Source organism: Indicator indicator, chromosome Z, assembly GCF_027791375.1.
Source record: "Indicator indicator isolate 239-I01 chromosome Z, UM_Iind_1.1, whole genome shotgun sequence".
Lineage (NCBI taxonomy): Eukaryota > Metazoa > Chordata > Aves > Piciformes > Indicatoridae > Indicator > Indicator indicator.
Window position 1 is genome coordinate 17,919,867 of NC_072053.1, and position 25,102 is coordinate 17,944,968.

A 25,102-nucleotide genomic window follows, 5' to 3' on the forward strand; every position below is an offset into this window, starting at 1 on the left:
CTATGTCAGCTGTTGTCAATCAGCTGCTTACAGACTGATCTGTGGGAATTGCCCAGAGAGGTTGTGGATGCTCCTTCTCCAGAGATCTTCAAAACCCACATGGATGTGCTATTGTGTGACCTGCCCTAGGTGGTCCTGCTTTGCAGCAGGTTTGGACTTGGTGATCTCTGGAGAAGCCTTCCAATTCCTAGCGGTCTATGGTTCTACGATTCTAGCTTTGTATGGGCAGAGTCAATGGTGAAGACATTTGGTGTAGTACCACATATTAATGTTGGCTGGCATCACAACTGTACTATAAATATCCCTACTGGATAGTGGCATAGCATTAATTATTTTGTGGTTTCACACCAATTTTACTTGCCTTTTCTAATAAAATATTTACAAACAATCCCACAGTGTTCTCTGGCATCATGAGGCTGCTCTCTGAAGGAAACCATTAATTTTCTGCTCTTTAGCATTGGCTGATTAGATGCTTTGTGGAGGAAGAACTGATATGTAAGCACAGAAATGAGAACAGCAGTAGTCTTGCCAAGCACTGTTGCCTGTTGCTACACATTGCTTTCATTCATCAGCTGGTTTTCAGAATTGGTCTAAACTGACACTAGTAAGCAAATCTTATTGGAGAACTACAGAGATTGAAGCAGTGCTCAGGAGCACAGGAGCTTGCTTTTCTTGCTGTCTTCTCTCAACATGAGAGGTCAGCTTTCTAACATTAACTCGAAGCCCTTTCTGCTCCAGCTATGGCATCTAACTGTAAAAAAAATACAAAGAAACCATGAAAAGATCCAACCTGCAGGAAAGATAAAGGTAGAAATACTTACGAGTTGGGTGACCTGTATTACACTTTTCACAGCAGAGCTAATTTCTAGTTGCCTTTGCCTTCCAGCCTGGTGGTGTAGTTATTTCTTTGTTGTTTAGACTGACTTCAGAACAAATGAATGTGGCAGCTTCTCCATGCTGACCTGGGATTGCAGAGGAGGCAGAGTCTTGTCTTGCATGTTTTACTTAAATAGTTTCCATTGCTGTGATGTTTGAGTTGCTTTCTGTCCTGGCTGTCTGTACCTTCCCAGATGATGTTAGGAAATGCTTTTTCCATTCTTGATGATGAAAAAGCCAAGCCAAAGGGCTCACAGAAGACAGCATTTATCCAGAGCTACATTCATCTGAGACCCTGCAGGCCAGTCCTAGAAAAAGAATAGAGATTCCAGCAATTTCTATGTAGAGGCAGTGACTCTAGAGGCATTTTTTTTTCCCCTGAGAGGTTATTCAACCTGGAGTGCTGCTTCTCCAGGCTTGCACCATCAAAACATGATGCTGTCTTGGAGAGCCCCTAACTTGTCCCAGTCATCCCCTGCTCCCACAAAGAACTGGAAGTTTGCTAAGCCAGCTGTCTCTTTTTGCTGACTAGTGAACAGTCAGAGAGGTGCATCACTGGGCAGCTTTAAAGACCTAGTCTTCCTTGGATTTCTTTTAAGAACTACTGTTTGTATAGATTGAATGTTACATGCATACAATATCATTATCAGTACCCAAAGACAACAGTGCCACTTAAACTGATTTATTTTCCAGCCATATCAGCAAGCACAAGTTCCCTGGGGTTATGTCAGTCATGAAGCTGGACTTGAAAATCATAGAATCAGTCAGGGTTGGAAGGGACCACAAGGATCATCTAGTTCCAACCCCCCTGCCATGGGCAGGGACACCTCACACTAGATCAGGCTGGCCAGAGCCTCATCCAGCCTGGCCTTAAACACCTCCAGGGATGGGACCTCAACCACCATCCTGGACAACCCATTCCAGGCTCTCACCACTCTCACAGCGAAGAACTTCTTCCTCACTTCCAGCCTGAATCTCCCCACTTCCAGCTTGATTCCATTCCCCCTAGTCCTGTCACTACCTGATAGCCTAAAAAGTCCCTCCCCAGCTTTCTTGTAGGCCCCCTTCAGATACTGGAAGGCCACAAGAAGGTCACCTCGGAGCCTTCTTTTCTCCAGACTGAACAGCCCCAACTCTTTCAGTCTGTTCTCACAGGAGAGGTGCTCCAGCCCTCTGATCATCCTGGTGGCCTTTCTCTGGACACGTTCCAGCTTGTCCATATCCCTCTTGCAATAGGGGCTCCAGAACTGGACGCAGTACTCCAGGTGGGGTCTCACCAGAGCTGTACACTATGAGGAAGAAAACTTCAAGCTAAATCTGGAAAAGCAGTTGCAGAATTGTGTCTAAAGAGGTCTGTAATGGGATACTGTATGCATCTAGAGCAGCAGGAGGGAGGAGGTGCCATTTCTGAGTTGCTATTTCTGTGTATGATGCTGGTGAGACATTTGCTGGAATGTTGTATCCAGCTGTTATCAGTTCAGTTGTTAACACTGGAAAATGTTCAGAGACGAGCCACACTGTGATTGTTGGGTTTGTATTACAGCTCCTTGTAAGAAGCTTTGAGAAGCTCTTCCAGCTCCAAGTCAGGTCTGCCTCTGGCAAAACCAAGCTCATCAGCACTTCTAAAATAACATCTAACAGGAGAAAACCTGTTGGGCAAGTTCCTTTGTTTTGGGAGAGGTGTGGGACAGGAGAAAGATGCTACCATGTGGACATTGAGGTCAATGAAAAGGAGGGGAGGGGGCATGCCAGAATAGCCATTCCCCTTCAACTGTTGGTGAGATGGCAGACTGAACCCTTGCAGTCCTTAGAGAGAATGGTGGAGCAGAATTCTATCTGCAGCCTGAGGAGAACTCCATGCTGAGGTAGGGTTTTGATTTTGAAGAAGACCACTATTCTGAGGGGTGCTTACACTGGAGCAGTCCATCTTTGCCGGGATCACAGCCTGCAGGAAAGAGATGGTACCGAAGAGGTTTGTGGAGGACTGTCTTCTCTGGGAGGGATGCCATGTTGTCTCAGGGGAGCACTGTGAGGAGCCTTTCCCCTGAAGAGAAAAGAAGCAGAAGCCACAAGCTTGTAATGGGCTGGGACTGACCACAACCCCCATACCCTGTCTCATGCACTGCTAGGGCAGAAGAGGTAGCAAATCTGGGCCTGGAAAGAAAGGAGAGGTAGGGAGAAGATGTTTTTCAGATCTTTTTGCATTCTTCACTGTCCTGGTCTGATTCAGCTGGAGAATTGGTAGAGGTTTTGTTCAAACTGATTTTGTTTCCCCAAGTCACGTGTGTCTTTTGCCCGTGTTCTTAAGTGGTGAGTGAGCCTTCGCTGTCATTTGACTCAGCCCGAGTCTTTTGTTGTATTTTCTCCTCCCCATCCCACCAGAAGGGTGGCAGCTGTAAGAGAGTGACTGTGTGGTGGTTTTTTGTCACATGGTGGGCTTAAACCACAATGACTTATGTCTGAAAACTGCCTTAGAGTCAAATACTTAACCAGATCAACTTAGCTTGTTAAGAAGAAGTTTAAGTAGAGATTTGGCTGCTTCGTTGGGTACTGGAAGGAGATATCTTACAGAAGAGGACTATTTATCTTTTTTCAATCTAGGACAGAATCTACCAATTGAAAGTAGAATTCAGGTATCTCAAAAAGATGGAAATAAATTAAAATTTTAATGGTGAAAGAAATCAAGCATGTAAATGAATACAGGCTTTATTCATCACAATGATCTCTTTTGAGCTTAGAATTTATAAATCTGCATTGAGCTCATTCCATCATTAATTCTAGCAATACATGTGTTACTTTGTAAACTCCTGAAGTTAAGTAGCTTGTCGTTATTCTTAGGGCATAATAGTAAAAAGAAATTTTATAAGGCCCCATTAAAGACTTTTTTTTCAAAGACTTTTCTCTCTTTTGTTCTGGAGATGAGTGAGGATCATTTTTCAACAGAGCAGATCAGTAAAAACCAGAAGAAAATCCAATTTAATGTTTTCTTTAGAGTTGGAACATGTGCAACATACAAACTCTTCTTAGGTTACCTTTCTTTTCTTAATGCTTTAAAACAAAACCACACATTCTTCATTATATCATCTTTTTTTTTCTGTTGATCCCCACTTAGGGAACTCAGTCATAGTTTTCAATTCTTCTCTTCATGCTTAGTAATATTTGCTAGATTGTCACACTGTCACAATATACTCAGTAATATCTGGGTCCTACCCTCCGGTATTTCATATTATAGACCGCTTCACATTCACATTAACGTACTTTAAAAATTCTGAATATTTGTTTTAGAAACCGTAGCAGTATTAAAAAACTCTGCACATTTTGTGGTTCGTGGTTTTTCATTTATTGTGGGTTTTTTATTGTTTGTTTGTGTGTGTGGTGTTGGGTTTTGGGTGGGATTTTTTGGGGGGGGTGTTGTTTATTTGCTTGGGGATTTTTAATTATTCTGAGTGCTGCATGTTTTGTTCTCAAATCACTGCTGTAATATGTGTGGGAGAGGACAGAACTGAGTTTTAAGACACTGTGTGTTGAAGTCAACTGGAAAGCATAGGATAAAATTATGCAGGCATGCTTAAATCTCTGCATTAGGGAGGAATCTGGTGAATCATATAACTAGCTTTGAGTTGTGTCTTCAGCAGCTCCTCCAGAATTCTGTTTTCCTGGCTATAAGACAACAAGAATACAGCTTTCCTTTGTGAAGAACTTCAGGCTTACTATGTGCAAGACTAGGTAACTTAGGCATCCTTAATTTACCAACATTATCACACTAGATTTATAGAATTGCTAAATTTTACCAAGTGATTGTTTCTGGGAAGAGTCTCATCTGCAAGAAAAGAAAGCCATCAGGTATTGCTTCAAGAGCTATTGCAAATTCATTCTCATCCCTGAGATCACAGTATCACAGAGGTTGGAAGGGACCTCAAAAGATCATCAGGTCCAACCCCCCCACCAGAGCAGGATCACTTAGGGTAATCTGCACAGGAACCCATCCAGGTGGGTTTCGAAAGTTTCCAGAAAAGGAGACTCCACAACCCCCCTGGGGAGCTGTGATGGTTTGAAACTGTCTTCTTAATTTTTCCTTGCAAAGTTCAGAACAGAGAAAGTGAAAGAGTGTAAATAAGTCACTATTGGGTGTAAGAAAGCAAAATACTGATTGTTCTAAACACTTCCATTGGATAGATAGAAATGTTTAAGAACTATTACCCAAAACAAAGTAGGCACTCTGCACATTCTGCGTTCTGAGTGGGGGCAGTTGCTGGGCTGTCTGGCTGCTGTTTCTTCTTCTTCTCTTCTGGCTGACGATAACACACACTGACCTTGGCAGCTAAGTTAACAACTTTCTGCTTAACTAACTCTGCTTCTCTGTCCAGGGGGGTCTGGGGGGAAGCTCCTGGGAGAGGGAGGCCCCTTTGGGAGGGTCCCCTTGTGGGGAAGCAAAGGGAGATGGGTTGTGCTTTTCTGTTGATTGTATATATTTGTAAATGTTGTGAATTTTGTATATTTGTACATATTCATTGCATTTCATCGCAGATTTTAGACTGTGCTTGTAAATACAGCCTTCATTTGCTTCCACACTGGGCTAGCCTGGTTATTGTCAGTGGGGGGGGGGGGGAATTTCAGCTCACACCGACACAGGAGCCTGTTCCAGTGCTCCATCGCCCTCACTGTAAAGAAGTTTCTCCTCATGTTGAGCTGAAATCTTCTATGTTCAAGTTTGAACCCATTGTTCCTTGTCTTATCACTGTGAACCACCAAAAATAGCCTTGCCCCCTCCACTTGACACCCACCCCTCACGTATTTATAGACATTGATCAGATCCCCTCTCAGTCTTCTCTTCTCCAGACTAAATAGCCCCAGGGGTCTCAGTCTCTCTTAATACAGGAAATGCTCAAATCCCCTAATCATCCTCATGGCTCTCTGTTGGGTTCTCTCCAGGAGTTCTCCTTCTCTCTTGAACTGGGGAACCCACAACTGGACACAATATTCCAGGTATGGTCTCAGCAGGGCAGAGTAGAGAGAAGAATTTCCCTTTCTTGATGCATCCCAGGATCCCATTGGCTCTCTTGGCCACAAGAGCACATTGTTGTTCCATGGGGAACTTGCTGTCCACCAGCACTCCAAGGTCTTTCTCTGTGGAGCTGCTTTCCAGCAGGGCAGCCCCTAACCTGTACTGGTGCCTGTTGTTATTCCTCCCCAGATGTAGGACCCTGCACTTGTCCTTATTAAACTCCATGAGGTTTGCCTGCACCCAGCTCTCCAGCCTGTCCAGGTCATGTTGGATGGCTGCACAGCCTGACAGGTGTCAGCCAAACCCCCAGCTTTGTATCATCAGAGAACTTGCTGAGGGTACTCTCAATGCCCTCATCCAGGTTGGTGATAAAGATACTGAACAAAACTGGACCCAGTACTGATCCCTGGGGGACACCACTTGCCACAGGCCTCCAAGCTGACTCTGTGCCATTGATGATTACCCTCTGAACTCTGTTGTGGAGCCAGTTTTCAATCCACCTCATTGACCAACCATCTATGCCACATCTCCTGAGCTTTTCTATGAGGATGTTATGGGACACAGTATCAAAAGCTTTACTGAAGTCAAAATATATGACATCCACTGCTCTTTCCTCATCTGCACACTTGGTCATAACTTCACAGAATGTTATCAGATTAGTTAGACAGGATCTCCCCTTGGTAAATCCATGCTGGCTACTCCTGATAACCTTCTTGTCTTCCATGTGGTTAGGGGTTACCTCCAGGATGAGCTGCTCTGTCATCTTTCCAGGGATGGAGGTGGGGCTGACTGGTCTGTAGTTGCCTGGCTCCTCTTTCTTGCCTTTTTTGAAGACTGGAGTGACATTTGCTTTCTTCCAGTCATCAGGCACCTCTCCTGTTCTCCAGGACTTTTCAAAGATGATGCAGAGAGGTTCAGCAACAGTATCAGCCAGCTCTCTCAGCACTCGTGGATGCATCCCATCAGGGCCCATGGATTTGTGTCTTCAGATGGTATAAGAGATCTCTAACCCTGTCGTGACTGAGCAGCGGAATGTCCACATCTCTCCAGTTCTGCTCCCTTGCTTCTAGAGACTGAGGTTCCTGAGGGCTGGTCTTAGGAGTGAACTCTGCCATCTCTGCATCATCAGTTACTGTATCTCCCATCTCATTCAGCAGTGGGCCCACCTTTTGCCTGCTCTTCCTTTTATCATTGATGTATTTGAAAAAACTCTTCTTGTTCTCCTTCACCCCTCCGGCGAGATTCAGTTCCAGGAGGTCCTTGGCTTTCCTTGTTGCATCTCTACATTCTCTGGCTACATCTCTATAATCCTCCCAATTGAGCAGTCCTTTTTCCCCACATATTGTAAACCTCCTTTTTATTTTTGAGTTTTACTAAGAGTTCCTTGCTTATCCATGCAGGTCTTCTGCTTGCCTTACTTGATTTTTTTTTCAAGAGAATACATTTCTCTTGAGCTTGGAGGAGGTAATGTTTGAATATTAACCAGCTCTCTTGGGCCCCCCTTCCTTCCAGAGCCCTAGTCCACTGGATATTTCTAAGTAGAGTCTTGAAGAGGGGGTATCAATGTCAAGTATAAATGAGCTGACTGAGATTCATTTAAACTAATATTCTCCAGATCCTCCACCAAATGGTGCCTAATGGAGTGGTTTCAAACACTGTTTGAGAGATCTTCATAGGAAGTGTCATGGTTTAACCCCAGCCAGCAGCACCACCTAGCTGCTCCCTCACTACCCCTGCCTGCAGCCCAGTGAGATGGGCGAGAGAATCAGAAGAGTTAAAGTGAGAAAATTCATGAGTTGAAACAAAGACTGTTGAACAGGTAACAAAAAAACTGTGCATAGAAGCAAAGTAAAACAACTAATTAATCCAGCATTCCCCATGGGCAGCATCTCCAGGAAAGCAGTGCTCCTTCAAGCAAATGGTTACTTGGGAAGACAAATGCCTTTACACCAAATGTCCTCCCTGCCTTCTTCTTTCCCTGGCTTTCTATGCTGAACATGGCATCATATGGTATGAAACATCCCTTTGGTCAGTTGGGGTCAGCTGTCCCACTTGTCTACTGACTTCTTGTATATCCCCAGCCTACTTACTGGTGGGGCAGTGTGAGAAGCAGAAAAGGTCTTGAACTCTGTGTAATCACAGGGCCCCATGCCAGCTACTATGAAGAAAACTGACTCTATCACAGCCAAAAACAGCACTAAGGGACAAAGGTATCTACTTTTTCATTGTTTGGTGAGTTCTTTAAAGAGAAGCCAGCGTACTAAATTCTCAGTGTGCTGATACTGTGGATGCCAAGGATTTAGAAGTTTGGAGATGTTTGGCTCAGCCTTCCTGGATACCCTTTTTGATGTATGGATGTATCTTTGTGTCCAAAGCTGTAAGACTGCTCAGGAGAACAGGATCACCCCAGAAAAACACTGGGAGCTGCTATTCACATTTGTAACATGGTATTTGCTTTCTGAAGTGGCTGAGTGTTTTGCTGCGTTCAGGTTCACAGGCAGTTTAGCTTTGCCTTGACTAGAACCAGATGCAACCCCTTCATGTATGGGGGATGTACCCAGGTGCACTCTTTTCACCACCTTGGCTCACATGGGAGAGTGATGCTCTGGAGCAGAGCACACTTTCTAGACTCTATGCAACCCCAGGCTTCTTCCTCTGCTGCAGAGAAGCTCTAGGGATCCCAGATTGCCCAGCAGCATCCAGGCTGGTATGGACAGGAGATAATGGGGAGCTGGCTTTAACTCCCACAGCAAATCCTTGGTGTTGACCAGACTTGTAGTCTGATTTCGTTTATTTAGTGGTTTGCTTTCAAGAGCAAGGAGTGTCAAAAACTGGCTGTCACTAGAACAAGGTGGCCAATGCTTTGCATAAACACTTGGTGCTTTATGTGATCCTTTTGGACCAGTTCCATTCTCTTGTAACAGCTAGTTGCTGTTTGGAAATTTCAGTCTGAAGGATCCTTTCTCTTCATGCCATAACTGTCTTTTCCCCCCTGCCTTTGTTATCTGATCAAAGGATTGAAAGCAGTTGCTTTTTTCCCATAGACATTGCAAACTGGCTTCATTTGAGACTAACAAAGATAAAAAATACTTCTGGTTTGTTTTGTTGTTGGTTGTTTCTTTTTTTTTTAACTAGTATTTTTTTCTCTGAAATCTACTTTTAGTAGCTCTTAAAAACCACTTATACTAACCACCAATCATATACTTCACATATCTGCTTGAGATGCACAATATTTCATGTATTAAAAATAAGACCAAGCCCAAACCAGCAAATTACTGTGAGAAGAACTGAATATCTGGTGCATATTTGAGCTTTATACAAATAGGAATGCTGAAAGATACTGTCCAGATTTAATGATTAGTAGGTGGCTGTGCAAGGGAATGGGGAGAGGGCCACCTGAGAGATGCTTAACCATAAATTACTATCAGCCTAGACAGTGTTCTAGAAGAAATATTACTGATTTTATGCCCTGTCTTTACGTACTTTCCTAAGCATTTGATGTTAACCACTGCTACAAATAGGGTAGGGGAAGGTGTTTGAGCTGCAATGATTGCTCTTAATATTCATTTGCCTGTGCAAAACTGCAGGTTGGCCTATGTCTATAACTCTGATGCTTCTTTGCTTCTCAGTCAAATTTAGGTCTTCTGCCAAATGTCTTCAGAAAAGTTCTCTGAGCTGCAGAATCACATCTAATTGACTTCTCTATGGTCTGGCCTGCACATGTTCATCTCATCAGGCATCTGTCTGCTTTCAAGAGGCTACAGCACCATCATAAAATTCTGATGTTCCTGTCCTTTAATTATGGAACACATAAGCATCTCCAGCAGTGTGTGCATTCCCTTCAGAGCTCTTCAGGTTGGGAGTACTGAGATGCTGGCAGCCTGGTTCATTTTTAGCAACAGCAGGCTGGTGTGATTATCCAAACGCAGCACATTTATAGATGCCCATTTGTTACACGGTCCTGGGGATTTCTAAATGATTTGTGCCTACTGGAAGCTACCCACTTGTCCACTTGGTGGCACTCTTAAATATTTAGTTGGTTGCAAATGTAAGCACATCAGTGCTTACATTTTGTGTTAAACTGGGATAGAGGAAACAGAGCCTCAGGTATGTTGGTGAAACTCTCGCAAGTGCAGCTTAAGTTGCTGATGCAAAAGAAGGCAGGAGCAGGAGTTCAACTGGTTGTGCTGACGGCTGCCAGGTGTGTATTGATAGGATTAGCACCGCTCCAGCTTCTCAGCTCCAGAGTGCTCCTCCTTGGTTGCTGGAGTTTGGAAGTCTCCTCCCCTCCTTGGTTTCTGAGGAGCTAAGGGAGTAAATTTTGTGAGATTGTTGGTCTGCCTAGCTGAAGGTCAAGACATAAGTGCATTCCTGAAAACAGCAGGAGTGTTGCTTTTGACTTTTGTAGCCCTCAGAAGTCACCCTTTTCCTTCCTCATCTGTTAAGTGTATCCTCAAAAGTGCTGTGAGAAGTAGAAACAAAGGACTGAAAGCACTAGCTGATCGTGGCACAGCAGTGTCAGAACACAAATGTCCCTGTTTGCTAGTCTTATACCATAGTTGTATAAGATAAAGACATGGACACTTTATCCATTTTATTTGAGTCTCTTCAGAGGGTAAGTTAGCATTCACAATGTGTGGGCAGTTGCACAATTACTATTTATATTGTAAACCCAAGCCCTTATAAATATCTTATTTAAAGAGGAAAATGTTAAAGGCAATTCCTGTGCCTGCTAAATCTGTCATGCAAAACTCTATCTGATCAGAATGAGAAAACTCTGGATTTATGTACAGCATTGCAAACTCATATATGCCTTCTCTTTTTGAGGTGCTTGCCTGCTTGCCTTTTTGTGAACCAGGGGAGAGTTGAGCCACAAGCCAGATCTTGCTGTTTTCAGGAAGTCCCTACATCTTACCATCCTGTTCTCCCCTGCTCTTTTCTGCTTCTGAGCCTCTGCTCTTGCTCGCACTGACAAACAGTGCATTGTTCCAGACACTTTCTAAACGTCTCGTTTCTGTTGGCCCAGTTGACTGTGATCTCTCTTGTATTACTTTGCCAGAATGCATTTGAGAGTGAAATACAAACATACCTGACAGCCTGTTTTCTTAAAGGCTGTTTGTATCTATCCATTCATGCTTCTGAGATGTCTGTCTTGCCTCTGACATGTGTGAAGCCCACAGCAGTTATTAGGACTGCAACATGGCCTCAGGACATACATACCCGATAGGATGCCTTGTCACCTGTCAATTTTGTCTTTTCTAAAATGTCCACAAAACTTGGCAATTTTGCTTTTTCCCCTCTCCTATCCAAACTGCAAGTTCTGTGCTTCCTAAACACAGCCCCAATTGATAACATTGACTTGATCAGGAGTACCAGGAATTAGTGCAGCAGCTGGTGAAAGGTGTCAAGCAGAACATTAAATCTGACATTCAAACATCTCAATCAGTGTATATCCAGTGGATCTACAATTTTCTTCCACTGCATTGATGGGCTTGCTCAGAGCTTGCAGATCTTGCAGTGTGAACACTGCTAGCTAGTGGGTATGTACTTCCCTGGGGTAGGAAGTGCTCTTGCTCACTGAGTTCAGCACAGCAGAAGTGGTCTCAATAGAGAAGTTCAACTTCCATTGGCAGGTGTCAGAAAACAAATGCCGGTGGAGTTATCATCTGAGACAGTGTCTCAGAAGGGGTGCTGTCAGGATCAATGGTGGCCCTGGAGCTAGGCTTTGTTTTCATTGCTCCTCTGAATGGAAATATAAACTTGCATCAGATGAAATGTGTGACTGATGAAAAGGCAGGTGGAGTTGTAAATCATGCTGGGAGAACGGCTGTCGTACAGAGTGATTAATCTTCTGTTAAGATGGAATTATTCAAACCAAATGCATTTTAATGCAGCCAAATATAACATTATACCTCACTAAACAAGGAGGAGTGCTGTGTTTTGGAAGGCATTGGAAAAGAAAATAATGGAAAGAAAAAGGCTTTTGTGGACAAGCAATAAATTTGAGTTCCCTTTGTGACATCTTGCAAGGAGGGTGAATGTGATCCTGGAATACAGAGTGTCCTGAGTGGCAACACAGATATGATTTAAACATTAGTGAGACTGATATTGGAATCTTATGTTTTCTTCTGAAGCCAACACTTTTTAAAATATGCAGAAACTGTAGACAGTTCTGTGAAGAACCCTAAGTTCGATCAGTAATTAGAGAAGTTACCCTAAAGGCAGAGAGGATAATATCCTGGCCTGCAAGTGACTTTTATCTGGCCGTGGCATAGGTCCTAGTCATAAGTCCTCCACATATGTGTGGAAAATTTCTTAATATTCTACTGTTCTCCATGTCTGTTGAGATGCAGCTTTCTTTTCAGCGCTGTGAAGGCAGCACCTTTGACTAGTGTGGCAAATATTGTGTTGGTTCACAGGGATTTTTTTCTGAGCAGAACTGGTGCAGTGCTGGTGAAAATAAATGGGATTTTTTATTTCAGGTTGTGAGGGTCATCAAAAGTATGCTGAAAAGTGACTATCATTGAGTTTTGAATTATCTTAATGAAAAGGAAGGACCAGATATAAAGCAGTCCTATATTCCAATGCCAAGATAGGCACACTAAGAATTAACAGTGCAAAGCCAGTTAAGTCAAATAAGGAATTAGATGCAGCTTCCTAATCATTCAAAGTGATTAAACATTGAAACAAACTGCAAAATGAAACAGTGGCTTCTTTGTCTTTTGAGATCTTCAAATGAAGTATGCATATACTAGCCAAAGCCAAGTTGTTTGGCTCAGAACAGGGTATACCAGTAACATTTGAGAGCTGTGAAATAGAGGAGGCCGGACTTTCTGGCCCTGAGCTACAAAGTAATGAATTCTCAAAATATTTTCTTTTCTGGGAAAAGACTGTTTTGAAAGTTCAGTGTTAGTCTTTTCCCTGCCCACAGCATGGTTCAGAGCTGGATCCACAGTGACCAGGGCCTATATCAACACAAAAGTGTACTTGAGTCTTCAGGGCATTTCAGGGAACAGGAACAAGAGTGGGCATCAGTGTTTTGTTTAAAGTCTCAGGGATGCTAGGACATGGCCTCATTGAGCAGAGCCTTGTGAATTCTCAGTTGTGCCTCCTGTTCTTCCAGTTTGCTGTAATGTCTTTTGCAGTTCCCTCTCTGCCCTTTCTCATTCCCTTGGCTGTTAAAAAGGAGTGTTGTGATTACAAGCTTAAAGCTCTCTGAAGTGGTACAAAACTTCCAGTTATTGTTACTCCTCAAGAGCCTTTGAAAACACATCCAGCACACACACAGACTTGGAGCTCCTCAGATTTGCTGTTTCCTGATTTTTCTGAACTACTGGCAAACAGCTAGGCTCGAAGCCAGCCATTTTCTTTCTTACAGCAGACCCATTCTGTGACCACAGCAAAGCATGGAGTCTGCAGAGCTATTTAAATAAGTCAGGAGAGAGTCTTGCTGAAGCAGCACAAACTCGCCCAGCATGTTTCACAGTGGATTAGATTAGCCTGTGCTCGGTGCCATGCTACACAGGTTTTGCTCACTGATAGAAATAAAAAACCCAGTATTGAGAATTCATTAATTTGTGACTTGCTCAGTCATCTGTCTGTACAATACAGGCTGTAAAACAGGCAATTTTTCAGGCTGTGCTCAGAGTTTTGTAGACCTGGATAACAGTCATAATTTGTTTGGGTAAGTTTGCTGCTCTGAAGATAACCTTTTTTGTCCTCTACACTTTAATTATATGAAAGGCAAGAAAACAGCTGAGCCATTTATTTGGCTACCAAAATTTTTGTCTTTGAAATCGATCTCTTGTCCCCAGAGGAGATCATTTAACCAAGTGTAAAGTATAGTCAGCCCCTTCCCTTGGCTTCTCAGAAATTCAAGCCTAGATGATAGATCCTCAGCCAGCACAAGGTCATCAAGGTGTCAGCATATCTAGGAATAGAGAGTAGATGTGCTTGTGCAGCTGTGATGCTCAGAAACAAGCAGCTGTTCACAGCCTTGATTCTCCATCTAGCTTTGGTTTTTAGATGGACTGTCAGTGGAGAAAGGACAGGTTTTAACAACAGTGGTTTCTTCTAGCATGGTAATTTCTTGGTCCAAGACATATCAGTGAGATAGCTGGTGAACTTGATTTACAGAAAGACAAGCATCACAGGATCAAGGATGGAAGGCTGCGGTGTTTTTGGTTTTAAAACCTCCAAAGAGAAGGTAATTTGCCACTTTATCACACAAGAAACTGTAGCAGTAGCTTCTTGTGTTGTAAAAATATCTACTTTGACTCATGGCCATGGTGGGATCTCCACACTGAGATTTATCATGCAGGACTTAGCCCAAGCATTGTGGTTTCTAACTTGAGGATACTGTTCCATTGAGTGTACTGATTCAGTCACTAAACATTTTGGAGGGAATGGAGAAAACCCATGTATATCTTACAGGTTTCTTGGTGGACCAAAAAGGACAGATGCAAATTAAAAAAAAAAATTTTCTCTCTACCAAACAGAATATTTTGGTCTGGTATTGAACATTTGCCAGTTGTTTAAAATTCAGCTAAGGAAAATTATAAATTGAAATTCTGTTAAAACAGATGCTTAGTAAGCATGAGAATGAATGCTTTAGGTGTTTTTTGGATTTTTGTTTTGCATGAACTATTTGGTGATGCCACAATGAAATTCCTAGGCACTTTGTTACCACTAAATCGGTATTTTTCTGTAAAGTGTTTGGAAGGAATCTTCTCAGCTTTAAATGCAAATGCAGATTAATATTTTAGACCACAGTAATAGCTGGTTTGAAACTATTTTGATTGCATCTGATGTTCACAGGCTCAGTTCTCTAGTCTGAGACCATTAATCATGCTATCTGCATCTTTCGTTAGCAGAACTTCTCTTCCCACATGCACTTGTTATGAGTCTGAAATTTAGCCTCCACTCAGGTGAACAATGTGGATCCCTATGGCATGAAACTTTTCATCATTACAGCGACACTCTCCTCTTGATGTGCTTCCCTCTATCCTCCTACAAAGCAGAACAACTCCTGCTGGCACTCATTGTCAGAATACCTGTCTGATATATCTCTGCCCCCTTTGTATCTCAGAAAAAGACCCAGTTTGCACTTTGTGGGTCTTGCGGGGCAGATACTTTGCTCTCCCAGTGCATGCTGGTGTGTGCTCATGCAGTGCTGAGTAGCTGTCTTGAATCTGGAGCTGCTGCTTTCACCCCCAGCAGTGGTGCAGCTATTGTCAGCTCTTGGGGTCTGCACTCTCTTTTGCTTTGTGCTCTGCAGTCTTCTAACAGTGTTTTAGTGAACTCCATGCATCCTGAGAGACCATCTACACAGAATTTGGGGCACACTGCAGTGCTTTGCCAGTTTTTGGTGGGGTTTTTTTGGTGGGTTTGTTTGTTTGCTTTGCTTTTCTGAAAACCACAAACCTTATTTCTTGAAAAGGCCATGCTTCAAAGCTGTACCAGATATGCTACTGTGGGTATGTGCTGTTCCTGCCTTTCTGGAATGTTAAGCCCTTTTTTCTTTCTTTTTTCATTTATTAAAGAACATGTTATTATGTCATAGTTTAGGGTGAGAATCATCCTTCATTGAAACAGATTCATAGGCCTGCTCTCAGAAGGTTTTTGTTTTACTAGGATTCATGTGCCAGGCTTCAGTGATAATTGCAGGTTATTCTCCTCTCTTTACCTTTCATCAGAAATAGGCTATACTTTAGAAATCATATTATCCAGACTAATGTGCAATATTCACACACCTAAAATTTAACCAACATCTGCAACATTTCATAACATAAAGAAGACAATGAGTAGGATTCAGCTTCTCATTTAAGATGGATTTAAAACTCACTAGCAGGCTGGCCATTACAGTCAGTGGAGCCCAGAAAGTAAATCAGCAGAGCTAATATAATGATTTTTTGTAGATTAACAGATTGTATTGGGTTGGAAGGGACCCTAAAAGGCCATCTAGTCCAACTTGCCTGCAGTGAGCAGGGACATCTCTGCTAGATAAGGATTTTTAGGGCCACATCAAGTCTGATCTTGAATGTTTCTAGGGACAAGGCTTCAGCCAGCTCCCTGGGCTGTCTGTGTAGGTATTTTATGACTCTCGTTGTAAAGAACTTCTTCTTTACGTCCAGCCTAAATCTGCCCTGCTCCAGTTTAAAACCATTGCCCCTTGTGCCATTGCTGCAAGTCCTTCAAAACAGTTCTTCCCCATCCTTTCTGTAGGTCCCCTTCAGATATTGGAATGCAGTTATAAGGTCTCCCCACAGCCAACTCTTCTCCAGGCTGAACAGCCCCAGTTATTTCAGCCTGTCTTCATAGGAGAGGTTCTCCAGCCCTCCAATCATCTTTGAGGCTCTCCTCTGGACCTGATCCAGCAGGTTCATGTCTCTCATGTGCTGGAGGCCCCAGAAGTGGACACAGTACTCCAGGAGAAGACTCATGAAAGTAGAGCAGCAGAATCAACTCTCTTGACCTTCTGGCCACACTTCTTTTGATGCAGCCCAAGATGCAATTTGCCTTCTGGGCTGCAAGTGCATACTGCTGCCTCATGTCCTGCTTCTCATCCACCAGCACCTTTAAGTTCTTTTCTTCACTGCTGCTCTCAATTTCATCATTCCCCACCCTGTACTGATAGCTAGGATTGCCCTGACCTAGGTGCAGAACCTTGCACTTTGCAATTCTCCAGCCTGTTTAGGCCTCTCTCTGGATGGCATCCTGTACTTCAGTCTTATCAGCCGCACCACTCATTTTGGTATGATCTGCACAATTGCTGAGGGTGCACTTAATCTCACTCTCTATATCATTGATGAAGATATTGAACAGCACTTATCCCAGTATGGATCCCCGAGGGACTCCACTTATCACCCATCTCCATCTGGACATTAAGCTGTTGACCACTACCCTTTCGATGCAATCATCCAACCAATTTCCTATCCCATGGGCCATCCACCCACCAAATCCATATCTTTCCAGGTTAGAGAGAAGGATGTTGTGAGGAACTTTCTCAAAGGCTTTACAAAAGTCCAGATAGATGACATCTGTTGGTCTTCCCTTGTCCACTGATGTAGTTACAGCATCATAGAAAGCCACCAGTTTGGTGAGGCAGGATTTACCCTTGGTGAACCCATGCTGGCTGTCTTGAATCACCTCCATGTCTTCCATGTGCTCTAGTATAGCTTCCATGAGGATCTCTTCCATGATCTTCCCAGGCACAGAAGTGAAGTTGACAGGTTGGTAGTTTCCAGGGTCCTCCTTTTTACCCTTTTACCTTCTTTAAGGTGAGTTTTCTAATCTCAGTGAAATGCACTGATTGACCCATACTGATAATAGCAGGAGCTTAGACTCAGAGCACAGCCAGCCATCTGCTTGTAGACCTGCATTTGGGTGTTTCGTTCTGTGTTTCACTCTGCTACCTCTTCCGACCAAAGAAGGCCTGCTCTATCATCTCTAATTAGGGAATGCGGCTGCCCTATGGTACTGCCAGATCAGTGGAGAGAGAAGCACATCCAAAACCCATTTCATCTTTGGTGGATGAATTATCCTCTGAAGTGGTGTCTTCTCCACTCTGTGCAGGAAGCATGAGGGGCAGTTCTCTGAGGCCCTTCAACACAGTGCCCACAGGTGAATGTGCATGCAGACATTTTGGAAATACACCTGGATAGTCTGCACACACCAGGAAAAATAAGAGCATGAAATTGGTCAGATTCAAATGCTGTCTAAGCAATCTGAATTCATAGTCAATTGTGCTGTGAGTCAGTGCTGGTAGGTCATTTCTGCAGCCTTTCCAAATGTTTTTGCTCCTGAGGAGAGGAGGGATTCATCCTTACCGTGACTGGATGTCAACTTAATACCAGGTCACTGACATTACTTGGTTAAGAACAAAGACAATTCTGTGAATTCAAAGGGACAGAGCAAGTCTCTGATGAAAAAAGCAAATGCATTTCCTTTTCAGGTAGAATTCTAGGAATAAGCTTCCCCCTCTTCCAGAAAAAAACCTCTTAACAATATTACCTAGGTTCAGATATGTTTAAAGTAATGCTTGTATTTGAATCTTGCCTTTCTTCAAAAGAAGGAAGCCATTTACCCTGCCTGGCCCCAGTGTACAGAGAAACCCATAAAAATAAATATTTCCACAATCCAAATACAAACCATCACTAACAGTTATGTTGATGTGTGTTTCTTTACTAGTTCTTTGAATATATCCGGCATGGCTCTGAAAAATTTTAGGTAAGCAATGTCTGTACCTGCATGCTGATTTGGGATCAGCTTGCTTCCAAGGAGAGGTCTCTGAAGTTAGTGCTGTCACCAAGTCCTTATCCTGAAGTCTGGTCAAAATTAAGAGAGATAGGAAACACTTTTAAAGGAGATGATTGTTGTGGAAATACGATGTATAGTAGGTATTTGAAGCACAGAAAGCAGTAAATTTGTTTCCCATACAACTATGTGCCCAAGGGCATTTGACACTAAGAAAAAGTGCTTGGAGAGATGCCTAGCATACTCTCAGAGAAAGCATTGTTTTTATGTGTTAGGAAAGCTCTCTCTTTTTTTCTGAAGAGCTTATCTACATCAACAGGTTTTCTTCTACTTTAAAAGAATTCAGAAATTGTTGTGGTTTTTTTTTCAGACAAGCAAAAAAAAACCCTGAGAATTGCAGATACAGTCAGGACATGATAAAACACTCAAAAGAAAGATGGTCCTATTGAGAATGAGAAGCAGGTAGCTTCTGAATGAATTTCAGGCAGCTCAAAGGAAAGTTGAAAGTAAATAGAAAATGGGAAGTCTTGGGAAAAAGAGGTTCTGTGCCAAGCAAGGAGATGTTGGACATAAGCAAAAAATAAAGCTGCAGTGACTTGTGCATTGTACAGTTATGTGTAGCAACAATGGATATGATGCTTTACAGATTCCTCAATGGAATGCTTTTCTTTGAAGAAGTGGAGGCTGCAGTGTCAAATATGGACAATACAAAACCCGAAACGTTGCTATCCTTGGTTCAGCCTTCATCTGTACAAAGTTAGTGAAATCCTAACCTAAAGAGAGAGATGTCCACAAGATTCTTTTTTGTCTGCATTATCCTCCAAGATTTCTCAAGTCTCTCTCCTAGAAAAACACTGCCAGAACAGTATCTTTTCTGCTTAAGCAGATTGAACCCATGTCCTGGGGATGACATATCAATGAAGGAAAGGATGTTCAGATATAGACATGCAAGCATGACGATTTGGTTCTGCAGCTGATGTCCTTCCCACATTACTTTGCATTTGGGTTGGTTTTAGGCACACTTCAGTGCTGTTAGATTATATATCCCAATAGCAGAGTATCTTTGAAAGACGTTTAACAGCAAAACTCCTCTTTGTTTAGATGACTTCATGAAGCAAGGCGAGGGCATGCTGCTGCTCTACACCATGAAGAACCCCTCCTTCCCAGAGTATGTCTTCAGCAGTGACAGTGGCATCATGTGCCTAGACTTCCATAATGACCACCCATACCTCATTGCAGTGGGCCTCTATGATGGCAATGTGGCCATCTATAACCTGAAGAAGGCAATCTCCCAGTTCAGCTACAAGAGTAGTGCAAAGTCAGGAAAGCACACAGAGCCAGTGTGGCAGGTAACGGTGTTCTTCCTTTCGTCTAAGCTTTTACCTGGGCTGCGTTTGGGCACAGCAGGAAAAGTGCTGCATGTGGAGAGGTGTTGGTTTAATATATGCATTAGTGGTTGTTATTAAGTTGTATTTCGAGCTAATTTTGAAATATGCAGCAAGGCAAAACAATTGCATAAATCTTTGGTACTCAACAGGAACTAAACACGTGAGCAAAGGTTTGAGATAAACAATTATTTCTCTCTAGTATTCATTATTGTAAATTACTTCTGTTTCAGGAGGAACTGATCTCCTCTTTATATATTAGCATGCAATGCTATCTGTGTTCCAAAAGCAAAATCACATGGCAGCAAGCGATGAGGAGCATATAAAATGTGTGTGTCAGCTCCAAAGGAGAGCTCAGCCCTTTTGGGCACAGTAAACCCAAGGGTAGATGCCTGTGGAATTGGCTGCCATTGGGATTCAAGACATGCTACTTAGTAGCTGACATTGAAGAATTCTAGTGAATTAAGAATTGTGATGTGCAGGTAATGCTCTTACAGTAATGTCACTCTGGTATTGCTCACAAAGAATCACCAGATGGATGATATTGTGAAAGTGAATATGTTACTGCATCCAGTTAACTTTGTAGTTACGTCTACAGTATGGCCTGAATTAAGACTGGAGCACTGGAAGGTACAAGTGCTTTTGATCTTGTTTATGGCAATAAAAGCATTGCAGCACCTATTCACACAGTCTGTATGAGCCTGCTGAGGTGCAGTGATGCATTTACTTTCCTAGCCTGGATTATTGGTGCTGCTGCTATTAACTATTGCTGTCACCTGATTTAGGCTCCCTAATGCAGTTACACCTCTAGGCATACTGTCAATGTTTCTTGTACTTTGGCATGTGCCATGCATAGATTATCTCCCAGCCATGGCTCCTTATTACTGCACTTTTCAACAAAAGTCCAAGAAATCAAGGGATCCTGGTGGGACTGCAGATCATTCTGGAATATGCAAAGACGAAGCAAGACTGGTGCTTGCTATAAACAGAGAAGTTATGCAAATGTAACATTTTGGAGAAGACCTGAATGTGCATTTGTTGCTTTTCTGTCTAGAGGCTTTTTTTTTTTTATCTCCTCTTACAGGTCAGCATAGTACCTCATCCAAGGTTTGTTATCATAATGCAATGTGTCAGGCAAACACACACACAGAGAAGTCCAAGCTTCCCCCATTGCAATTTGGGCTTCCAGTAAAAAAGCCTGACAAAACTGCTACACACAGCTTTTCATGGCCTTGCTGTGGCACAATAAGGGAGGTCAGCAGTTGTTACTAAACACTGTAGACACCAGAATCTCAGGTCATTTGGGCCTCAGATGATATTGGGAAGGACGAAGTAGGCTTAAGGAGTGTTATTAGGGGCTTTAATTCCTACAGACCAGATGTAGGTATGTTAAGCAGTAGAAGCAGTCTGTTTGGGGTTTTTAGAGGTAGGTTGATGTGTACTCCTGCCAGTAATATGGCTTAGAGGTGAAAAAAAAATATTAGACACTCTAGAGAGATAGCTCTGAAAAATGAGAGAAACTGTCTCATGGATATGAATAGATTTAGGTATGAGCAGACTCCCATTCCTCCTGGCTTGTTTTATTTACAAAGACTGAGAGCTAAGAATCATTATTCCTCATTTTATTCTGCAGTAAAGTACTGGTATTTTTTTCAAACTTTACAATTTTTGACTTGCTATGAAATCAGCGTGCAACAGTTATTGCACAGGAATATGGACAAGAGCTTGTAGCTCTGTTGGAAGGACTAGGCGTTGGTCACTATCAGCCAAAAGGTTTAGAAAAAAATTTCTCTTCATTTGATAGGAGGAGAAGCAACACAAAGGACTATCTGTTATGTTGAGATGTTGGATTGTTATTCTTCATTCAGTGTTAAATGATTCTAGAAAGTGATCATTTGTTTCTTATATTTCATGTAAAGATACTCTGTTCTTCTCCACCAACATCCCAAGTAGTATGAAGCCTGGTCTAGACCAGACAGTTCAGAACCTGTTCAGTCCTTGCATTTGTAAGCACTGTGAGCCAGTGACTTTGAAGACTGATTAGAAAAGTAACGAAGTTCTCCTGAACAATTAGGAGCCTTTGTTCTCTAGACTGTCTGGCTCCTTCCTTTTGAAACAATACAGCCCTTTCACAATGGAAGCAAGATGATGAGAAGCAAGTAAAGCAAGTTGACAGCTCTTTTCTTGTGCTGTTTAATCTTCAGTGACTTAGTAATATTTCTGTAAGTTTGCATAAAACAAAGCTGATTTTGCATGTTAAGCAAAATAGAATAGTGCAAATTTTCTAATTCTGTTACCTGATAGTGAATTTGTCTGCCTGATACCTTCCTCGATATTTTTAAAGAGCATAGCAGTATGTTCTTACAGATTTGGCAATTGTCTTCCATGTATTAAATGCTATTGCATTGTAAATAACGGAAAATTCTGACTTGTTTTGAATTATTAATTTCAAATTCCTTACAACCAATCAGCTAAGATCCAAAGCCAGAAAGAAGTGAAAACATACATACACATGTGAATGCAAATGCCTGCAGTGCAACATGGCTAATACACCACCGAAACCTTGGGTTTCATGGGAGCGCAGGAACTAGAAATGGTCTCCCATGTCATTGTTTTCAGGCCTCTGCCTTTGGCTGTGAATATCACCTAAAAGGAGTCTACACCTATGTCAACTATGTCAACTATGTCAAGTCTGTAATGTTCTGCTGGGCAAAAAGCTATGATCAAAACAATGTTCCAAATAGTCAGCAAAATCCTTACACTTCCATTTCTCCCATACTGAGTACTCCTAGAATGCCAGTCTTGAACAGGGTACCCATATGAGCCAATGTCTCTGTCCCAGGGCTTGGCTCTGGATGTTGAGGTAGGTGACCAAAGTGGAACAGTGAGACTAGGGCCTTTGGCACCCAGAGGCAACAAGAGCAGTCTCCTCTGGAGAGAAGTGACTCTCCCCCTGCTGGGAAGAGCTTTCAGAATAGAGCCTCTCCCTTTGCCAATGTAGGAGTTTTGTTCTTACTTTATCCCTTCTACTTTAAAAAGATGATGATTAGGGTTTTTTTTACATCCCAAAAGAGTGGGGGTTTTCTTTTCATCACTGGAATATACTAAATATTTTAAGTTTGGAGTGTTTGGAAGCGGGAACAAAACCAGAGATGAATAACTGAAACTATCTTCTGTGCAAACCTTTGTTTCTGCTGTTCAATCTCCTTCTTAAAATGCATCTTATTCAACAGATTTGTTTTCTCTGTGTGTTTCTAGTTTGCTTTCACGTCAACCCAAAGGATATTATTTCTATTTGCTGCTGGGACTAGTGCAGAACCAATACTACTGCAGAGGCTTGGAATATTTTTCCCCCCAAAACTTAGTCACCACTACAATTTTTTGCTAAACTCCTGCTGGAGAATGTTGACCCTAAGGTCTGCAAGGAGAATATTTCTTTTGTCTGTGCTTAGAGCAAATCTAAGCTGTGGTAATATTGTCTGCATGTACTGCATGCTTTGGAATTGCTGTGAAAAATCAGTGATTAGAAAAGCAATGTAGTTCATTGTTAATTTACTGAAGCTCATCTGACCTCCCTGAGGAGCTGATACCATAGAGCTTCAGAAGGCATCCTGAAAGTAGTATTTTCTGCATTATAGTCCTGTGGGGGTGGATGAAGGGATGGCCACTGCTTGCTAACTCTTCACCAAATGCCATTCAGGTTAAATGTGATGCTCGTGGTTACAACAAAATGGGCAAGACAGGATGGTAATAGCCAGAAACTGCCAAAGCAAACTTGGAGTGCCACCTGGCAGAACAGTTTCCCGTGGAAGTCCCATCTCAAATGTAAACCAGATCACAGAATCACAGAAAACATCTGGTTGGAAGAGACCTCAAAGATCATCCAGTCCGACCCTGGACCCTGGACTGAAGGGTCAATCCTAAACCATGTTCCTAAGTGCCAGGTCCACACACTGCTTAAACACTTCCAGGGACGGTGGCTCCACCACTACCCTGGGCAGACCATTCCAATGTTTGATAGCCCTCTCTGTGAAGAAATATTTCCTAATATCCAGCCTAAAACTCCCCTGGTGCAGCCTGAAACCAGTTCCTCTAGTTATGTCACTTGCCACAGAGAAGAGGCTGGACCCCTCCTTGTACCAACTGCCCTTCAGGCAGTTGTGGAGAGTGATAAGGTCTCTGCTCAGCCTCCTCTTCTCCAGACTGAACAACTCCAGCTCCCTCAGATGCTCCTCATAGGTCATGTGCTCCAGGCAGGCCCCTCATGAGCCTTGTTGCCTTCCTGAGACTTGCTCACTGGAGTTTGCCCCATAATTGTGTGATCCCCTCTCCACCTCGACTTTCAATGCCCTTGAGTAAGCCTACACTGGATCTTAGCAGTTCATGAAACCACCCCAAAATCAGTGACTTCCTTTGCTGATGGAACTAAATGAGTTCAGTTACAGCATGACAGCATGACCTCTTGTTCTTAACCCCACCTGTACTGCTGGGCATGGTTCCACACAGGAAGCTGAGTGTATTCACTGCACTAAGGAGAGGAAGAAACTTAATGGACTGTCATACCACCACATTGTTTCATTTCTGATGACGGGCAGTCTCCTAAATCTGTCATCTGCAGTCAGACAGATTTTGCAGCTTGCATCGCCTCTGAGATGTTACTGCTTCACATAATATTTTGTTCCTTTAGCTTCAGGCAAGCAAAGAGTTTGATGCAAAGGAAACAGAAGAAAAAGAAAAGACAGAAAGTTGCTATCAAGGTCAGAATAAATATCAACTATCTCAGAAGAAGCTCAACACTCTTCCTGTTGCCTTCACTGCTAAGGAACAAAACCAAGTATTTGCTGGGGGTTGTTCAGTGAAAAAAAACTCATTCAGCTCTGTGAGGATACTTTCAGGGGATAACTCTAGAAGAGAAATAGAAATGTGGAGAAGAAAAGAGAGCAACAGAGACTTAAAATCAAGTAGGCTGAACCTGAGGTAGAGATGAGGAGCATCAGAATATGAGCTGGCAAATGGAAGAGTGTAGCCTGAAGGGATAATAGATCGGAAACCTGATGGTGAGGATCATTTAGCACAAACTGCATCTCTCATACTGCATCAGTGCAACATTTGCAAAAAGCCCTTCCTCTTCAGCCCCAGCTTTCTACTACTTTTTTCTTGCTGCCAGTCCTGTGTTGCATACCTGGCCCAGTGCAAACAGGGAAAAAAAAAATCTAATTAACCTCTGATGTTGCAGGACAAAAGGAGGCTGCTGTATCCTTACCAGAGAGGTCCCTTCAGTAATTCAGCATGTACAGAGAAGTGTACAGCTCAGAGTGCATCTGGCATCCAGAGATCTCAATCTATCAGAGGACTCCTTGTTGGAGCAGTCCTTAGCTGCAGTTCTGCTCCCTGCACTGAGTCCAGTAAGAGGCTGTTGCAGAAGCGGTTGCACTAGTCTGTTAATGACACAGCACTCCTCGCTGCAGCCCACAATGCATTTCGTGGCTGACAAACATCTGCCATGTGTTTACTCCTTTGTCCTGTCCTGGAAGGAAGTGTGAGCAGGAAGAGCTGTGCTTAGGAAGGTTCGCCATATGCT

General features: G+C 42.8%; 1 protein-coding gene across 1 annotated transcript in view; it reads left to right on the plus strand.

The window, feature by feature from the left end:
* The window catches only part of DNAI1 (dynein axonemal intermediate chain 1), a 184,049-nt gene that overhangs the window by 70,739 nt on the left and 88,208 nt on the right, over positions 1-25,102 (plus strand). Inside the window, exon 16 of the mRNA XM_054397521.1 lies at positions 19,238-19,485. Within this exon, the coding sequence (XP_054253496.1) occupies positions 19,238-19,485 (248 nt within the window). The remainder of the gene's footprint in view (positions 1-19,237; positions 19,486-25,102) is intronic.